Raw genomic sequence first — 19,596 nt, 5'->3', positions numbered from 1 at the left:
TAGTTTTGAAAAATAGTTGAAGATTGCAATTACAAATAGAGAAAAAATGGAAAAAATAGGCAAAGACTGCAATTACATAAGCATTTTATACCTATTCATCCAATTACGTCCTCTCGCTTTGCCATGATTTTATTCGGGGGAAAATATACCTAAATTTTCTTGAACAATAGAAGGCATAATCCCCTCATATCAAAGAAAAAAATTGTAATTAAAGGTTTGTTTGGGCCAGTTGCAGCTTATTGAATAATCTGTTGATAAACAACTTATCTTGATAAGCTACTGATCAACAGATTATCCGGATAAACTGGTCGGCTGTTTGGGGCAACTGTTTGAAAACAGTTGATTTGCAGCTGTTTGTGGATAAATAACCCTTTTGCCCCTGTTAAATAATGTTGTTTGTAACAGAACTGTCTTGACAATATATTCGACACCGCAGAAACAAAAAACTAATACAAAACTGTAAAGAAAAAAAGATGAAACAGTCCTCACTTAATAGTGAGTATCAAGATTGATAAAAAAAGAAAAAGAAGTATTAAAATTACAATTAAAATTATGATAATATTAAATTTAAAATCGAGACGACGTATGTTACGAGATACACCGCCACATGCATAATACTCAAACCACAGCAGCCGAAAGTCACATCTCATCAAAGCCACCATCACCAATGCAATAACAAAACCATAAATCCAACACCCCACCAAAACAATAACAAAACCATCATCACAAATGCATAAAACCAAAATAGCAGTCGAAACCAACATCTCACCCTCTGCATCTCAAAATAATGAAACAAACGAACAACAGCCAAAACCACCTTCACCAACAATCAATACCCTCACATATTACAAACAGAAACATATATCAAATGCACGGATGACTAGATATCAACAAATTTTAGTAACTCTCAGAAAAACCAACAACCAAACTCACAAAGGCTGGAGATGCAGGTTTAAGGGATAGAGAATATTGTAGGAAGGAGCACAAATTTCTCGAAATAATGCGAGAGAGGGAGGGTTAGAGCAGAAGAATGAGAAAGCGGGTCGGTTATGAGAAAGCTTTTAGATTGGAAGAAATGCGGGAGCACTCCGCGGGATGATTAGCGCATAAGAGGAGAAAGCGGAGTCGAAAGGCGAGGGCAGTTTCGACAAATAAAATGAAGAAACGCGAACCCCGCGACTCGCATTTCATTAAAAATGCTCCTGATAGCCGAGCAAACGACGAAACAAACAAACATTAACCGTGGTTTGGGGACACGCCGCGGGTAAACCGTGCCCCCAAACGGCCCCTAAGTTTGCGTTATGCATTTTTTTTCATGGATTAAAAATTAGGCTCCACAACTTAATTGTTTACGAAGAGAAATTGAGCGGCAAAACGATGAGAGAAAAGGATGAAAAAGAGGGTGTTGGAGTTTGGAGAGGAAGAATGAAATTTTAGTACTTTAATGAATACAAGTGAGTACAAAAGTAGTGTTATTTATAGAAATGAAAAGTGCTTGATAATTAAGATGGAATAAGAGCCTAAATTCCCTACTTATTTGATGCAACACAGATGAGATAAGTTGTGAAATGAGTATCCCGCCTTGATATGAATGCCTAAAATCTTTAAGCTTACCTTGACCAATCCCTCTTTTTAAGGGAGAGGAAATGTGAATTTTAGATACCCTCCTCGATGCCTTCCTTTTTATCCAATTTTATAGTTCACATGTCGTGTGATATGCGTCATTCACTTAGACCTTGGGTCCAACTTTGGGCTTGACTTTGGATTTGAATTTAGGCTTGACTTTGTGCTTGATCAGTCATCTTTATAGCTTCCTGAATTGTATTTTGAGATTTACTCTTCATTTGTTGAGAAAGTATTGATGTTGCAGTCTTGCTGTATTGTATGAAATTAAATCATTAAGATCTCATATTGAAGTCGCTTTATAAGTTTGGCCGTGTGCTCATGAAGATGTACATGTAGAATGAGACTTGTAATGCATGTTTCTGAGGTAAGCTGAAACTGTTTTTCAAATGATTTTAAATGTGAAAAGCTATACCTAAGGAAGTCTTAAGCTTGTTTAGAGCTATGAGTTAAGGCTTGCATGCGAAAGAAGTTATTAGCTTATCTGAATTAGTAAAAGAAAAACGTTTTTGCTTTAATCTGTTATGTACTTGAGCTAATAAAGCCAGAAAAAATCATATTGTTTTGAAGTATTTGTTTAAGCATTTGACTGTCATGTTTTTTGTAAATTTTTTTCTTCACTTATGATTTTTTGTTGTTATGCAGGACACTGTAATGCTACTCCTGTATAATGTTTATTATAGATTATTTTGATTGCATTATTAGGATAGGATTGGATAAAATTGCATCACATGAATTTCTAATCTTATTTATATCTGTTATGCCAAACAGAGATCATGGTGACATGACATCGAAAAAATTCCGGCATGATAAGCGTGTTTATCTTGGTGCTTTAAAATTTGTCCCTCATGCAGTCTATAAACTTCTGGAGAATATGCCTATGCCCTGGGAACAGGTCTTCTTCTACCCACTTAATTGTTGGACTCATATTTTTCATTTTACTGTTTCTTTTAAGGTTTTTTTATCTCTTATTTAGGTTCGAAATGTGAAAATACTTTATCATATCACTGGTGCTATCACATTTGTCAATGAGATACCATGGGTTGTTGAACCGATCTATTTAGCACAGGTATGCCACTTGTTATCTATTCTTTTAATATGCCTTACGTTCACTTAGTCAGTATTTCGTTGCATATTTGAAGGGCATGGGGTCAAATCTATGTCTAATGGTCGAATTAGGCTACATTGTCCGGAAATTAGAAATCTTTTCCCAAACTATCAAGATAACGTTGTGGTTGATGTGAATCAACGATTTTGATAGCCAACTTGAGTTGGGATATTGGCTGCTTAAAATTCTTTTCTGTTTGCCTTTCATCTATGGTGCTTCGTAAAATTGTCCACAATACTATGCATCTTTTGGCCTGTTATTTAAGACGAAGGAACACTTACTACTTATTATTCGATCTTTTTTATTTTTTTTATTCCTGGAATAAATTTTGGTTTTGTATTCTTAACCAGTGGGGCTCAATGTGGATCATGATGCGAAGAGAAAAAAGAGACCGAAGGCATTTCAAAAGAATGAGATTTCCTCCATTTGATGATGAAGAGCCTCCATTAGATTATGCTGATAACCTGTTGGATGTTGATCCACTGGAGGCTATCCAACTGGAATTAGATGAAGAAGAGGATTCTGCTGTATATACTTGGTTCTATGACCACAAACCTCTTGTAAAAACTAAGCTTATTAATGGTCCTAGTTACAGGAGATGGCATCTCTCTCTTCCAATAATGGCGACTCTTCATAGATTAGCAGGGCAATTGCTTTCTGATTTAATTGATCGGAACTATTTCTACTTGTTTGACATGGAATCATTCTTCACAGCGAAAGCATTGAATATGTGCATACCTGGTATATTACTTGCCAAACCTTTCTTTTTTTATTTTTTTATTTTTGGTGGCAAAAACCAGATAGATTGATACCCATGTTGTGTTAAATTTTTTTTTTTTTTTTTTTTTTTTTTTATTTTTTGTGGCAAAAACCAGATAGATTGATACCTATGTTGTGGTAAGTGCAAAATAATGGCGTAAAGACTATCATTCTGAATAGCAAGAATACAAAGCAAAAAGTGGATTGCAATCATTGGTGATTGGGAAACAACATCAGTTAGTTTTAAAAATTAAATTTAAATGAGAATAAAGGAAAATCAAAGAAAAACCTTAAATATTCTTACTTACGCTTATCTTAAAATTAAATTTAAATTAAATTTTCAACGCTGTAGATGAAGTAGGGCATGAAAAATTTCTTGAATCTATGCAAAGTGTTGTGAGATACTGTAGGCATGTCAACGTTACAAAATAAGTGAGAATACCACAACTTCTACCAATAAACTCATATGATAGACAGGGTGTAGATCATTTCTGAAGCCACACAATCTTAAGATCACCCATTTCCATGGAGCTTCCAATTTATGCAGCAGAGTTTGAGCCCTAACCTTCTGATCGAATCCTCCTTAAACCTTTAATTGGAGGACAAAATGCAAAACAGCCAATTATTTTAAAGAGGGAGAGAAAATAAAAAAATATTGAAGAAAGAATTAGTCGCTAGACCTAATCATCAGTCCTCTAGTGAGTCCAGGTCGGACATCAAGAGCCTTTTAACATCTGTATGGATGTGGAGAAAAACTTTAATCTTTATTTCATCATCCTTAAAAGCTAGGTTATAATGCTTTGGAGGTACCTTTTTATCTTAATTGCACACTAGGCTAATCACATAGATGAAAATATTTAAAAAGCACATGAAACCATTACCCATAATTGGTGTTCTTACTTTAATGTTCACATGTGAATAATAGCAGAAGGGAAGAAGATAAACTGCTCTTTGCCATGCTCTTTTGCCTTTGTTTGCTCTGAACTCCTAATTAAGATTATATACACAATCAGTTCTTGTTTTTGCAGAGGAGCGTACATTACCATTATGGTATTGAGCTATGGTCTAAGAGATCATTTAATTCAATCAAATTATCCTAATGTTTCTTCTCAAGGATTAAGATTATATACACAATCAGTTCTTGTTTTTGCTGAGGAGCGTCCATTACCATTATGGTATTGAGCTATGGTCTAAGATATCATTTAATTCAATCAAATTATCCTACTGTTTCTACTCAAGATTTGCATGATAAATTTCTATCTCCTGATAATATGGCTAAATATTGGTTTACTTCTTTCTCTATCCGTAGGCGGTCCAAAATTTGAGCCTTTGTATCGTGACATGGAAAAAGGGGATGAGGATTGGAATGAATTCAATGACATAAATAAGCTAATTATTCGTCAGCCACTGAGGACAGAATATAGAATAGCGTTCCCTCATCTTTACAACAATAGGCCCAGAAAAGTGAAGCTCTGTGTTTACCATGTTCCAATGGTAATGTACATTAAGACAGAGGATCCTGATTTACCTGCATTCTACTATGATCCTTTAATAAACCCCATAACTTCTGTCAACAAAGTTGATCGGAGAGAGAAAAAGGTGCTTGATGAAGAAGATGAGGAAGATTTCTTCCTTCCAGAAGGCGTGGAACCTTTGTTGCAGGACACCCAACTTTATACGGATACTACAGCTGCGGGCATTTCACTTTTGTTTGCACCTCGTCCATTCAACACAAGATCTGGTCGCATGAGACGCGCCGAGGATATTCCTCTTGTATCAGAATGGTATAAGGAACATTGGTATGTTTCAGTTTTGTTATTTCTATTCTTTCTGCACCTTTGCATTAATGCATATTATTTCTTATAAAACTTTGTTTGTTTGATTTCAGTCCCCCATCCTATCCAGTAAAAGTTCGTGTGAGTTACCAAAAGTTGTTAAAATGCTATGTACTGAATGAGCTACATCACAGACCTCCAAAAGCACAGAAGAAGAAACACTTGTTTCGGTCTCTTCAAGCTACCAAGTTCTTCCAGAGCACCGAGCTTGATTGGGTCGAAGCAGGGCTACAAGTTTGCAAGCAGGGTTATAATATGTTAAATCTGCTGATTCATAGAAAAAATCTCAACTATCTTCACCTTGATTACAATTTCAATTTGAAGCCTGTTAAAACTCTCACCACAAAGGAGCGAAAAAAGTCACGTTTTGGAAATGCTTTTCATCTATGTCGAGAAATTTTGCGATTGACCAAACTTGTTGTGGATGCTAATGTTCAGTTTCGGTTGGGAAATGTTGATGCATTTCAGTTGGCTGATGGTTTGCAGTACACTTTTTCACATGTGGGTCAATTGACTGGAATGTACCGCTACAAGTACCGATTGATGAGGCAGATTAGGATGTGCAAGGACTTGAAGCATTTGATTTACTATCGTTTCAATACTGGTCCTGTTGGAAAAGGGCCTGGTTGTGGATTTTGGGCACCAATGTGGAGAGTGTGGCTGTTTTTTTTGCGTGGTATTGTGCCATTGTTGGAGAGGTGGCTAGGTAACTTGCTTGCACGTCAGTTTGAAGGTCGACATTCCAAAGGAGTTGCCAAGACAGTCACAAAGCAGCGTGTTGAGAGCCACTTTGACTTGGAGCTGCGAGCCGCTGTTATGCATGATGTTTTGGATGCAATGCCTGGTGAGTTTATGAGCCATCTGTACTTCATGGTGACTTTGTCTGATTTTGTGTTATTCCATTATAATGCAGTTATGCTATAGTTTGCTGTATTTGGAATTTATTATCCATGCACCTAGAAGCCATTGTGATTCCACGTGAAACTTTTTTTATTGCTTAATACTCATTCTGTTCTCAAAAATTTGTAAACTGTGTTATATTTGTTTTCCTTATGTTTGCTGTATTGCAGAGGGCATTAAGCAGAACAAGGCTAGGACAATCCTACAACACCTTAGTGAAGCATGGCGTTGCTGGAAAGCCAACATACCCTGGAAAGTAAGAGTTATAATTTTTAAATTGAACTCTATCTGAATATGATGATTGACATTGTTTAATTTTTTATGTTATAGCACAAGGTTTCTCACATGACCGTTCTTACAGGTCCCTGGACTTCCAGTTCCCATTGAGAACATGATTCTTCGTTATGTGAAATCCAAAGCTGATTGGTGGACAAATGTTGCTCACTACAATCGTGAACGTATTCGAAGAGGTGCAACAGTTGACAAGACCGTTTGCCGCAAGAATCTGGGAAGATTGACCCGTTTATGGTTGAAGGCTGAGCAGGTAATGGTTGAAGGCCGAGCAGGTAAGAAATATTATTTTCTTATTCGTACTTAATTGTTCTTTCATCGTTTCATATTTATTTTTACTAGTATTTTACTGCATATTTGCTTATGCTCATGTTGCCTGATAGCGATTACAACCCACCGTTCTCGAAGAAATATTATTTTCTTATTCGTACTTAATTGTTCGTTGTTTCATATTTATTTTTTACTAGTATTTTACTGCATATTTGCTTATGCACATGTTGCCTGATAGCGATTACAACCCACCCTTCTCCCTCCCTTATTCTACTTTCATTTGTCTGCCTTCATGGCGACCTATTCAGCTGGTTGAGGGGGTTTATGTTAGGTTGACATCTATTCATAAAAGATGTGCCAAAACTAATGAAATGCCTGCTCAAATAGTTATCAAATAGTTGGGATAAGGCTAATGATGCCGTCGATAATGATGGGTATTGTTGCCGTCATTTTGATAGAAGTTTATGTTAGGTTGACATCTATTCATAAAAGATGTACCAAAACTAATGAAATGCCTGCTCAAATAGTAATCAAATAGTTGAGATAAGGCTAATGATGCCATCGATAATGATGGGTATTGTTGCCATCATTTTGATAGATTTTGTGCTTATTCACAGGAAAGACAACATAATTATTTGAAAGATGGTCCTTATGTAACTCCTGAAGAAGCTGTTGCTATATACACAACAACAGTGCATTGGTTGGAATCTAGGAAGTTCTCTCCTATACCATTTCCACCACTATCTTACAAACATGATACTAAGCTTCTTATTCTGGCTTTGGAGAAGCTAAAAGAGTCTTACAGTGTGGCGGTGAGATTAAATCAACTTCAGAGGGAAGAATTGGGTCTTATTGAACAAGCCTATGATAATCCACATGAAGCATTATCAAGGATTAAGCGTCACTTGCTTACTCAGCGTGCTTTTAAAGAGGTAAGCTCACCTGGTACCTAAATAGTGTTTTAACTTAGGCTTACTTCTATATTCATAATTTAATAGGATCTCATTTCAGGTTGGCATTGAATTCATGGATCTGTATAGTTATCTCATCCCTGTTTATGAAATTGAACCTCTTGAAAAGATTACGGATGCATACCTTGATCAATATTTATGGTATGAGGGTGACAAGAGACATCTGTTTCCAAACTGGATTAAGCCTGCTGATTCAGAACCACCCCCGCTTCTTGTGTACAAGTGGTGTCAAGGTATAAACAATTTGCTGGGCATATGGGACACAAATGATGGACAATGTGTTGTTATGCTTCAGACGAAATTTGAGAAATTCTTTGAGAAGATTGATTTGACCATGTTAAATAGGTAGCTCTTATCAATCCTTCTGTTTTTGTAAATTCATCTATCCATTCATGCATTTGCGTCAACATACTTTTATTTGCAGGCTTCTTCGCTTGGTCCTTGACCACAATATTGCTGATTATGTTACTGCGAAGAACAATGTGGTTTTGTCTTACAAGGACATGAGCCATACAAACTCCTATGGCCTCATCCGTGGTTTGCAGTTTGCATCATTTGTTGTACAATATTATGGACTTGTACTTGACCTCCTGCTTCTTGGTCTAACCAGAGCCAGTGAAATTGCTGGTCCTCCTCAGATGCCCAATGAGTTCATTACCTTCTCAGATACTAAAGTTGAGACTCGGCATCCCATTCGTCTATATTCACGCTATATAGATAAAGTTCACATATTGTTCCGATTCACTCATGAAGAAGCAAGAGACCTTATACAGCGCTATCTGACCGAGCATCCAGATCCTAACAATGAAAATATGGTTGGATATAATAATAAAAAATGTTGGCCAAGAGATGCAAGAATGAGGCTTATGAAACATGATGGTAATTGACCTGATATTTGTTACCTCTTGTTTAGTTTTTTTAAATTTTCTTTTATTTCCTCTATTATATTATAAGTCGATTTTCTTTGGGGCATAAATGTGATGAATTTTCTACATTACAGTCAACCTCGGCAGAAGTGTTTTCTGGGATATGAAAAATCGTCTGCCTCGAAGCATCACAACACTGGAGTGGGAGAACAGCTTTGTATCTGTTTACAGCAAGGACAATCCAAATTTGCTCTTCAGCATGTGAGTGCACTGTAGTCTCTTAGTTTATCTTGTGGAAGTGATACTAGTTTCAGTTTGTGTGCTATGTGCAGTTCATATTAATGTTTAGAAGTTTTTGATGTCTGCAATGCCTTTTCAATTTTCTTTCTCTTTTTTTTGTCTTTTCTTAGAATTATCATTCTAGGCTTGTTCGGTCTGTTAAACATATTTTGCAAAATTCATACATGGCTTTTGTAGTATTGTGATTTTCTTGTGTGTCCAAATCCCTTTTTTTTTTAGGTGTGGCTTTGAGGTTCGCATCTTGCCAAAGATTAGAATGACTCAAGAGGCATTCAGTAACACCAAAGATGGAGTTTGGAACCTGCAGAATGAGCAAACCAAGGAGAGAACAGCAATAGCTTTCCTAAGAGTTGATGATGAGCACATGAAGGTATTTGAGAATCGTGTGAGGCAGATTCTTATGTCTTCTGGATCAACAACTTTTACAAAGATAGTCAACAAATGGAACACTGCCCTTATTGGTCTGTAAAAATTACTAAATATGCATTCATTGAATATATTATTTACTTTTTGTTTTTATTAATGAGCTATATCTACATTATAAAATTTTTTGCAGGGCTTATGACATATTTCCGTGAAGCAACTGTGCATACTCAGGAACTTTTAGATTTGCTGGTCAAGTGTGAAAATAAAATCCAGACACGTATAAAGATTGGATTGAACTCAAAAATGCCCAGCAGGTAGTTAACTGGATTTAAAATTTTTGTTCGCTTGTCATGCACGGCATATTAAAAATCTAAATAAATTTTGTTTTTTTTAGATTTCCTCCTGTAATTTTTTATACACCAAAGGAGATTGGGGGCCTTGGCATGTTGTCAATGGGACATATTTTGATTCCTCAGAGTGACCTTAGGTATAGCCAGCAAACAGATGTGGGGGTGACTCATTTCCGGAGTGGTATGAGCCATGAAGAGGACCAGCTTATTCCTAACCTTTACCGCTACATACAGGTCTATTAATTGGACTTGAGTTTTATGTATATATGTATTATTAAAAAGTAATAAAGTTCAATTTGATGTCTCTCTATTTCAAGCGGATTCCTTCTCATTTCAATTGATTTCAAATTTATTTGGTTGACTGCTTTATTCACGCGCAAGTATTCATTTAAAAAAAATCAAAATTTGACTTCTAATTATTTCAGACTCTAAAACTTGATGAAAAAATGATTACTTGATTTCAATTTTGAGCTGATTAACTTGCTCAATTATATTCCAATGGGAATTTGTATGTATTTATATATGATGTATATGATAAAAAATTATATCATATTTAGTTATACAACATTTGATAAATAACTAAAAACTGATTTTAAGGAAACTTAAAATCATTTTTGAGTGGTCCGGTTACAGTTTCAAGTCGAGTGCTTCAACCCAAATCTATTTCAAATATGAGTCAGCTTCTAGTATCAAGTTTTTAATTTGGAGTTGAGTCAAACTCATATCTATTGGAGTTGATATCACCATGTGTGTGTGTATAATTCTTCAGTACATTGACAATAGCTGCATTCTTATTTTTTTAGCCTTGGGAAAGTGAGTTCATTGATTCACAACGTGTATGGGCGGAGTACGCGTTAAAGAGACAGGAAGCACAGTCACAAAATAGGCGCTTGACACTTGAGGATCTCGAGGTATTTTTATTATGAGGATATATAATTTACTTGTAGCTATATAATCTCTCTCATGATGACAAATAGCTAGGTTACTTGCAGCTTGAAAAGAAGGTTACATAAGTTACACTCAGGTACTCAATGTAACCTTCTTTTTTGTCTCAAAAGAACCGTTGTGTTTATGGCAGTTTTTTTGTTGTATGGATATGATTCTTTCCTTCTCATTTCTTTTGAGACTTCTTTTATGATATTGACTAGGATTGTCATCATGTCCAGGTTTAGTCACATAACAATAATTAGCCTATAAATTTGTTATAAACTTCTATGCTTATCATTCGGCATTTACAATAGTTACTTATGGCAGGACTCTTGGGATAGGGGAATCCCAAGGATTAACACTCTCTTCCAGAAAGATCGTCATACCTTGGCATATGACAAAGGTTGGCGGGTTCGCACTGATTTTAAACAGTACCAAGTCTTAAAGCAGAACCCATTTTGGTGGACTCATCAAAGGCATGATGGCAAGCTGTGGAATCTTAATAATTACAGAACAGATGTTATCCAAGCATTGGGAGGAGTTGAGGGAATATTGGAGCACACATTATTTAAAGGCACATAGTAAGTGTACTTTGCATGTTTATCCTTTAACCTCTTGCTGGCTGCTTATATGACATTTTTTTACTTTTATATCTTTTTTTGGCTTATTTGAATTGTTGATATCTTTCATGTTGCATATTTGTCTTATTTGTTCACAAGTCTATCTTTTTCTGGTTTGATATTTCAGTTTCCCAACTTGGGAAGGTCTCTTTTGGGAGAAAGCTTCAGGTTTTGAAGAGTCTATGAAGTACAAGAAATTAACTAATGCGCAACGGTCTGGCTTAAATCAAATTCCAAACCGTAGGTTTACCTTGTGGTGGTCCCCTACCATAAATAGAGCAAATGTTTATGTAGGCTTCCAGGTGCAGCTTGACTTAACTGGGATATTCATGCATGGAAAGATCCCAACTTTAAAGATATCTTTGATTCAAATTTTTCGTGCCCATCTTTGGCAAAAGATTCATGAGAGTGTTGTTATGGATCTTTGCCAAGTTCTGGATCAGGAGTTGGATGCTTTAGAAATTGATACAGTGCAAAAAGAAACAATACATCCAAGGAAGAGTTACAAGATGAACAGCTCATGTGCTGACATCCTATTGTTTGCTGCTCATAAATGGCCAATGTCTAAGCCTAGCTTGGTTGCTGAGTCCAAGGATGTATTTGATCAGAAGGCAAGTCAAAAATATTGGATAGATGTGCAGCTTAGGTGGGGAGATTATGATTCGCATGATATAGAGCGGTATACGAGGGCAAAATTTATGGATTATACCACTGATAACATGTCAATTTATCCATCACCGACTGGTTTGCCCTTTTGCTTTACATATTTGGTTTTTATCCTGCTTGTAACTTGCGTGGCAAGTTAAATGACTATTGATCATTTTCCATATTTTCTTGCTTTTTTTAGGTCCTTTTGCTTTACATATTTGGTTTTTATCCTGCTTGAATTTGTAACTTGTGTGGCAAGTTAAATGACTATTGATCATTTTCCACCTTTTCTCGCTTTTTTTAGGGTCTTGCTTTTTTTAGGTGTCATGATTGGGCTTGATTTGGCATACAACTTGCACTCAGCTTTTGGCAATTGGTTCCCAGGGTCAAAGCCATTATTGGCTCAAGCGATGAATAAGATTATGAAGGTATGTACTGCATGAGCTTCATTGCTATTTTCACTGGCCTTAGAATTTAAAATATTTCATCTTACTATTCTTATTTTTGATGTTGTGTTGAATAAGATTATGAAGGTATGTACTGCATGAGCTTTATTGCTATTTTCACTGGCCTTAGAAATTAGAATTTCAAATATTTCATCTTACTATGCTTATTTTTGATGTTGTGCAGTCAAATCCAGCCTTGTACGTTTTGAGGGAGCGGATAAGGAAAGGTCTGCAACTTTATTCATCTGAACCTACAGAACCATACCTTTCATCACAGAACTACGGTGAAATATTCAGTAACCAGATTATCTGGTTTGTTGATGATACAAATGTGTATCGGGTTACCATCCACAAAACTTTTGAGGGAAATCTCACCACAAAGCCCATTAATGGTGCAATCTTTATATTCAACCCAAGAACAGGCCAGCTATTTCTTAAGGTATGGTATCGTTCTATAAGTTTACTGCTTTCTCTTGGATAAACTTCACTACAAAATTCCATCTAATATCCTATATTACATTATTATTCTTGTTTTAACCAGGTTATTCACACCAGTGTGTGGGCTGGCCAGAAGCGTCTTGGTCAACTTGCAAAGTGGAAAACAGCAGAGGAAGTAGCTGCCCTCGTGCGATCCTTACCTGTTGAAGAGCAGCCAAAGCAAATAATTGTGACAAGGAAGGGGATGTTGGATCCACTGGAGGTCCACTTGCTTGATTTCCCCAACATAGTGATCAAGGGAAGTGAGCTGCAGCTCCCCTTCCAGGCTTGCTTGAAAATTGAGAAGTTCGGTGACTTGATTCTGAAGGCCACTGAACCCCAAATGGTTCTTTTCAACATTTATGATGATTGGCTCAAAAGCATTTCTTCATATACTGCCTTCTCTCGCTTGATTCTCATACTGCGTGCACTTCATGTCAACAATGAGAAGGCGAAGATGTTGTTGAAGCCTGACAAGACAATCGTTACTGAACCACACCATATTTGGCCATCACTGACTGATGACCAGTGGATGAATCGTTACTGAACCACACCATATTTGGCCATCACTCACTGATGACCAGTGGATGAAAGTATCTCTCTCTCTCTCTCTCTCTCACTTCCCAATAAAATAGTTTTGAGTTTACAGTTATACATTGTTAATGCAGGTAGAAGTTGCTCTGAGGGATCTGATTCTCTCCGACTATGCAAAGAAGAACAATGTGAACACCTCAGCGCTGACGCAGTCTGAAATACGCGATATCATACTTGGTGCTGAGATTACTCCACCATCACAGCAGAGGCAGCAGATTGCTGAAATTGAAAAACAGGTGATCAGGCTAGGCAGCCCACACATCATCTCGCCTTCCATCTAGTTGCTGGTTTCTCATTCCACTCCATTCTAATATATATTTCTATTTTCAGGCCAAAGAAGCAAGCCAATTGACTGCAGTAACAACCCGAACAACAAATGTTCACGGTGATGAACTTATTGTCACAACGACTAGTCCGTATGAACAAGCTGCATTTGGATCCAAAACCGATTGGAGAGTGAGGGCTATTTCAGCCACAAATCTGTATCTGCGTGTCAATCATATTTATGTTAACTCGGATGACATCAAGGTATGAATGGAATTACTGTCCTCACACGTTCCAGTCATCTCTCACTCTTAGTACTTATTTTTGTTGGCTTTTGATTAACAGGAAACTGGTTACACGTATATCATGCCTAAGAACATATTGAAGAAATTTATCTGCATAGCTGATCTTAGAACCCAAATTGCTGGATATCTGTACGGTCTAAGCCCCCAGGATAATCCACAAGTGAAGGAAATCCGTTGTATTGTAATGCCACCACAATGGGGAAGTCACCAGCATGTCAACCTCCCATCTGCTCTTCCTGAACACGAGTTCTTAAACGATCTGGAGCCATTGGGATGGATGCATACCCAGCCAAATGAGCTTCCCCAGCTATCTCCTCAGGTGATTTATCAGGATTTTCCAAATTACTTCCAAACCTCTATTTTAATTGCCTTTACATACATACCATCCAATTCCATTGTGCTTTTTTTTTTACATTTATACGCTCAAATCTTTCATATAACATAAAAAATATCACCATATTAAAAGTGAAATACACCTTTTCATGCATAGTTAAGGTGGCATGTACCTAAAAATTGAAGTTTAGGTGTTCGATAAGTAAATACATAAAGAATTGATTGATATATATGTTAATAGAAAATGTCAAAATGGCCCCTAGCTTTTTTAGAGAGCTATTTTAGTCCTATAGTCTATAAAGTGTGAATTCAGTCCCAGTCTCTTGTAACAAGGGCTAAAATACTCTTCCATGAAGACTATTTCAGCCCATATTAAAAGTGTCTGAATGCTAATTTGCCACTTTCATAAATTCTTGGACTAAAATGATCCCATGTAATTAGTCAGGGGACTATTTTGGCACTTTGCACAGCATGTAAATCTTCCAACATTTTTTTATCAAATTTTATATTTACCCAATTGCTTACAGGATGTTACATCCCACGCCCGGATTCTGGAGAACAACAAACAATGGGATGGTGAAAAATGCATCGTTCTTACCTGCAGCTTCACGCCAGGTTCCTGCTCCTTGACCGCCTACAAACTTACACCCACTGGTTATGAATGGGGGCGTTCAAATAAGGATACTGGAAGCAACCCACACGGCTACCTACCTACCCACTATGAGAAGGTACAGATGCTCCTCAGCGATCGTTTCTTGGGGTACTACATGGTTCCAGACAATGGTCCCTGGAACTATAACTTCATGGGCGTGAAGCATACGGCGAGCATGAAGTATGGCGTCAAGCTCGGCGCGCCGCGAGATTATTACCATGAAGATCACAGGCCTACTCATTTCCTGGAGTTTAGTAATTTAGAAGGTGAAATTGCCGAATTGGAGAGGGAGGATAAGTTTTCTTAAGAGTCGAGGTTGAGGGAGTATTCTTCTTTTCTTCTGTTTGAGGGTGGCAGCCTTTTAGAATGGAAGTATGTTGCATTAGTGTAAATAAATGTGCTGATTTTCGTCTAACGAGCATGATGTTTTTGTTTGCCGGCTATGTTTATATAGATATTTGGATTATACGACTATAAAGAATGTGACATTAATGGTTTATTTGGGGTGGTTTCGTCGCTGTTCTTTTTAGATTGTTGTCCTCACTTTGCTTGGTCTGGCCGCTATTTTACGCTGTGCTTAAGAATTTTTTCCGGTGAAAACTTGCTTTTAAAAGTAAGATTTATAAGTGAGATCATATAAAAAAAAGATGTTATTTGACTTTTCAATAGATATTATTTAGTTATTTATGATAACCATTAAAAAATTTTGAAAAGCAGCCCTTTTCATAATAATTTTGAATACTTTAGGGAATGGTTGTTGCCGCCTCAAAAATTTTTTGTTGTGGTGCAACATGAATGTTATGATTAGAGGAAAAAAAGTACATACAATAATATTATTGCGCATCGTTGACTTATTTGTCTTCTAAGGCTCGGTATCGTTTGTCTCCCACGTTCTTCTTTGGCCATTGTGTTTGTCATTAGTACTAATTCAGTCTCATTTAATATTCGGTGATAATCATGATTGTGGAACAATAATATATAGTATAAAGTTTAGTTTCATCATAGATAAATTACAGATGAAAAGTTAAATGACATTAATTATTTTTATTGGAATAAAATTGTGAGAGTCTACTTTAAAAATATTTTTCGGGAGAGGCAATTCATTGATAATCTCCCAATTGAGATTGATTTAAATTATTTTGAGTGGATGATACTTGATGCCCAATTTTTTATAGAAATACAGAACTTTATCAAATCCGATCAATCTAATCATATTATTATGTGGCTATGTTAGAGATGTGATGGAGGAATTGACATTTGTATTGTTTGAGAGAATTTTTCTGGAATTTTTTATGTATGTAAGGAGTTCTATCGAGCTGAACAACATGATTAAACACTTAACACTTATCACATGCACTTTAAACGTGTTTATGAATAAATGAATGTCATTCAATAATGATGTCCTTATTCAATAGGCTCAAAGAGAAGTTATTATGAGTTTTCTAGTTGGCCTCAACTCTTCATATGAAAGTGTATCACAAATCCTATCGGACCCTGGGGTTACTACTCTGAGGGAAGTATATACCAGATTGATGCATACTATTTTGATTTCTCAGCCTTCATCGGGGAGGGGGGGAAGTGTTTGAGGTGTGGGGGCTATACATTTTAAATAGTGAACTATCTCGACCCATAGGTTGTTCTAACAACTTATCTCTATATTAGATCCATTGTTGATTAGGACACTCATCACTACCAATGCTAAGTTATACCCATAATTCAACATTTATCTTCTTTAGATTGTGAGTTATGCCAATTTGCTAAACACCGTTATTTGTCTTCTACTCTAAAAAAGAAGAATAGAGTTAGTCATAATTTTGTGGTGGTTCATTTTTGTCTTATTTTATTTAATGAATTTCAATATATTATCATGTTTGTAGATGATTTTTCTCCTATTGCTTGACTTTAATTTTTGAAATCTCGATTGTAGTGATGCTATTTTTGGGTTGATGCAGCTTTCATTGCATATTTTTTTTATCAATCGGATGTCTTCTACTTTTTCACATAACAAGATACCCTACGAAGTTTTATTTCTAACCAAATCTCTCTTCACATTGAACCACATATATTTGTGTGTACTTGTTTTGTTTATAATACTTATCTACATGTTTCTAAACAATACCCTAAGTCAATAAGGTGTGTCTTCTAGGATACTCTCAATTGTAAAAATGGTATTGATGTTTTCCCCTCTCCAAAATAGGTACATGGTTTATGCTAACATCACATTTCATGAAATAATCTCATTCTTTGATAACTCATCGGTGCCTAAATTCTCCTAAGATTCAAATGAGTTGTTAATACATTATATAATTAGTTCAGATCCTACTTCAGCTACACCTCCACCACCAGTGCCTCAGGTCAGACCACCAATCACTAATTTTTACTCTAGAAAAATCTTATTCCCATGATCCTAGTCCAACACCGATATCATCTTTGTCAGTGGATCATCTTCCTAGTGATCTTGATGTATCTATTATTCTTCTAAGAGGTAAATATTAATCCACATATCCTATTTCCTCTTGTGTTAATTATATCCAATTATATCCTACGTCGCGATCGTTTGTTTCATCTCTCGACTTTGTTGAGGTCTTAAGATTTGTTAAACCCGATAATGAAACTTGGGAGTTAGTTGAACGACCGTCTAACAAGAAGGTTGTTGGTCGAAAAAGGATATTGACAGTTAAGTTTCATTCTAATGGATATGTTGCTCATCTCAAAACTCATTTTATTGCTAAGGGTTATGCTCAAACTTATAGAATTGAATACTTGAGCACGTTCACTTCAATAGCTATGTTGAATTTTGTTTGTCTATTTTTGTCCTTGGGCACAATGAATAATTAACCTCTACAACAGTTTAATGTGAAGAATCCTTCTTGGGTTTAGAAACGTATACATGAAGCAACTTCTTGGGTTTGTTGCTCAAGGTGAATCTAAGAAAGTATGACGTATTCAGAAGTCATTATATGGATTGAAGCAAAGTCCTTGGGCATAGTTTGAAAAATTTAGCCAATGGAAGAAGGGTTTGTGATGCAGAAAAATAAAAGTGATCACATTATACATTCTAATTATGGTGCATGTTGATGACATTACTAGTACTAAAAGTGATGTGAAAAATAATATTATCATTGAAATCATTTCTTCAAAATTAGTGAACACTAAAGACTTGATTGAAACACGTCTTGGAGATTGAGGTATAAAAAAACAAGAACGTATCTTTTTATCTCAACGAAAGTATGTTTTCAATTTATTAGTAAAAACTGAAAATTTAGGAGTGAAATAATGTAGTACTCTGAAGTTTTCCAATCAACAACTTATAAAGAATAGAGAGTCATTCAGTGATCCTAAAAGATATAGGAGGTATGTGGGAAATCTAAACTATTTGATAGTGAGTTAGCCCGACGCCGCTCATTCAGTTAACACTATAAATAAATTCATGTCTTTCCTCTACGGTCCATCATTGGTCAGCTTTGAAACTGATAATATGTTACTCAAAGGAGTGCATTGACAAGTTAATCTATATTAAAATTATGGGCATAGAAATATTGAACATTTCTTTGATGTGGATTGAGCAAGCTCTGAGATTGATCAGAGATCCTTTACAGGATGTTATGTTTTTGTTGGTATTAATTTGGTCTCATGGAAGAGTAATAAAATATTGTGTCAAGATCCAATGTAGAATCCGAGCATCGAGTAATGACACAAACTTCAGGTGAATTGATGCAGGTCTCCTAATTGTTGGTTGAAATGAGTTTTAAGACGATGATTCCAACAAAGCATTGGTGCGATAACAAAGCTGCAATCCATATTGTCTCAAACCCTAACTTCCATGAATGAACAAAGCACATTAAAACAAACTATCATTTCATTATTGGAAAGATTCAACAATATTTAATTTTTATAGTTTGTAAGGATCAATGAACAACTAGGGGACATATTCATAAAGTCCCTTATTGGAGTTAGGCTGACTTATATTTCTAACAAGCTAGGCATGATAAACATCTATGCTCCAGCTTAAGGGGCAATGTTATGGAAAGTAATATATATGATGGTTGTATAATAGAAAGTTGAATTATAAGAAATCTAGTAAATATGTAACCTAATTAAATCAGATCTAATTGCATGATCTTTTATCTATTAAAAATATTCCTAATCTATAGAGATAAATATGTAACCAATGCTTTCAATCAGTGAGTCAGAGAAAGATGAAGTTTTCCTTCACATACATGAATAAAATCACTTTTATTTATTTTTAAAAGTGATATATAATTTGGCATGCATAAATTATGACATCAAAGTGTTATATATATATATATATATAATATTCATAACAATTTTTGAAAACCATAATGCATAAATTATGACATCAAAGTGTTATATATATAATATTCATAACAATTTTTGAAAATCATCTCTCTTCATCACAATTTTATGACTATTTTTTTAAGAAAATGTTATAGCCGCCCCTAATAAATCATAAGTTATAACACATTATTCTTCCCTATCTAATACTAAAATTTTCATATTTACACGCATAACACAATTCTTTCATATCACATAAAAAATAACACTAATTATCACTTTTTAATAGTCAAATTCACATAGTCAAAGTGCTATGAGTGCATATGGAAGTTAAGGTGTGAGGTAGGTGAACCATAAGACTTGCATGCTACATCTGTAAATTTCCCTATTCTTCA

General features: G+C 35.6%; 1 protein-coding gene across 1 annotated transcript; it reads left to right on the top strand.

Moving 5' to 3' along the window:
* The first annotated feature begins 2,397 nt into the window (after positions 1-2,397).
* LOC110028253 (pre-mRNA-processing-splicing factor 8A) lies at positions 2,398-15,427 on the top strand. The gene is made up of 24 exons (XM_020730027.1): positions 2,398-2,518; positions 2,600-2,692; positions 3,082-3,472; positions 4,800-5,289; positions 5,379-6,169; positions 6,396-6,481; positions 6,587-6,769; positions 7,404-7,718; positions 7,798-8,102; positions 8,182-8,636; positions 8,758-8,884; positions 9,143-9,384; positions 9,480-9,603; positions 9,684-9,873; positions 10,443-10,550; positions 10,894-11,147; positions 11,314-11,930; positions 12,156-12,262; positions 12,465-12,719; positions 12,822-13,293; positions 13,424-13,587; positions 13,682-13,879; positions 13,961-14,239; positions 14,781-15,427. Exons 1-24 carry the CDS (start codon positions 2,408-2,410, stop codon positions 15,210-15,212), a joined length of 6,789 nt encoding a protein of 2,262 aa, XP_020585686.1. The 5' UTR covers positions 2,398-2,407; the 3' UTR covers positions 15,213-15,427.
* Positions 15,428-19,596: the final 4,169 nt, after the last annotated feature.

Source organism: Phalaenopsis equestris, unplaced genomic scaffold, assembly GCF_001263595.1.
Source record: "Phalaenopsis equestris unplaced genomic scaffold, ASM126359v1 Scaffold000002, whole genome shotgun sequence".
Lineage (NCBI taxonomy): Eukaryota > Viridiplantae > Streptophyta > Magnoliopsida > Asparagales > Orchidaceae > Phalaenopsis > Phalaenopsis equestris.
This window is presented reverse-complemented; position numbering and strand designations above follow the sequence as displayed.

Bases quoted from the DNA above. Each gene is read 5' to 3' on its own strand.
- LOC110028253 (XM_020730027.1), top strand. From the start codon at position 2,408: ATGACATCGAAAAAATTCCGGCATGATAAGCGTGTTTATCTTGGTGCT. The intron at 2,519-2,599 runs GTCTTCTTCTAC...TCTCTTATTTAG, and splicing joins TGCCTATGCCCTGGGAACAG to GTTCGAAATGTGAAAATACT. The intron at 13,294-13,423 runs ATCGTTACTGAA...CATTGTTAATGC, and splicing joins GACTGATGACCAGTGGATGA to AGGTAGAAGTTGCTCTGAGG.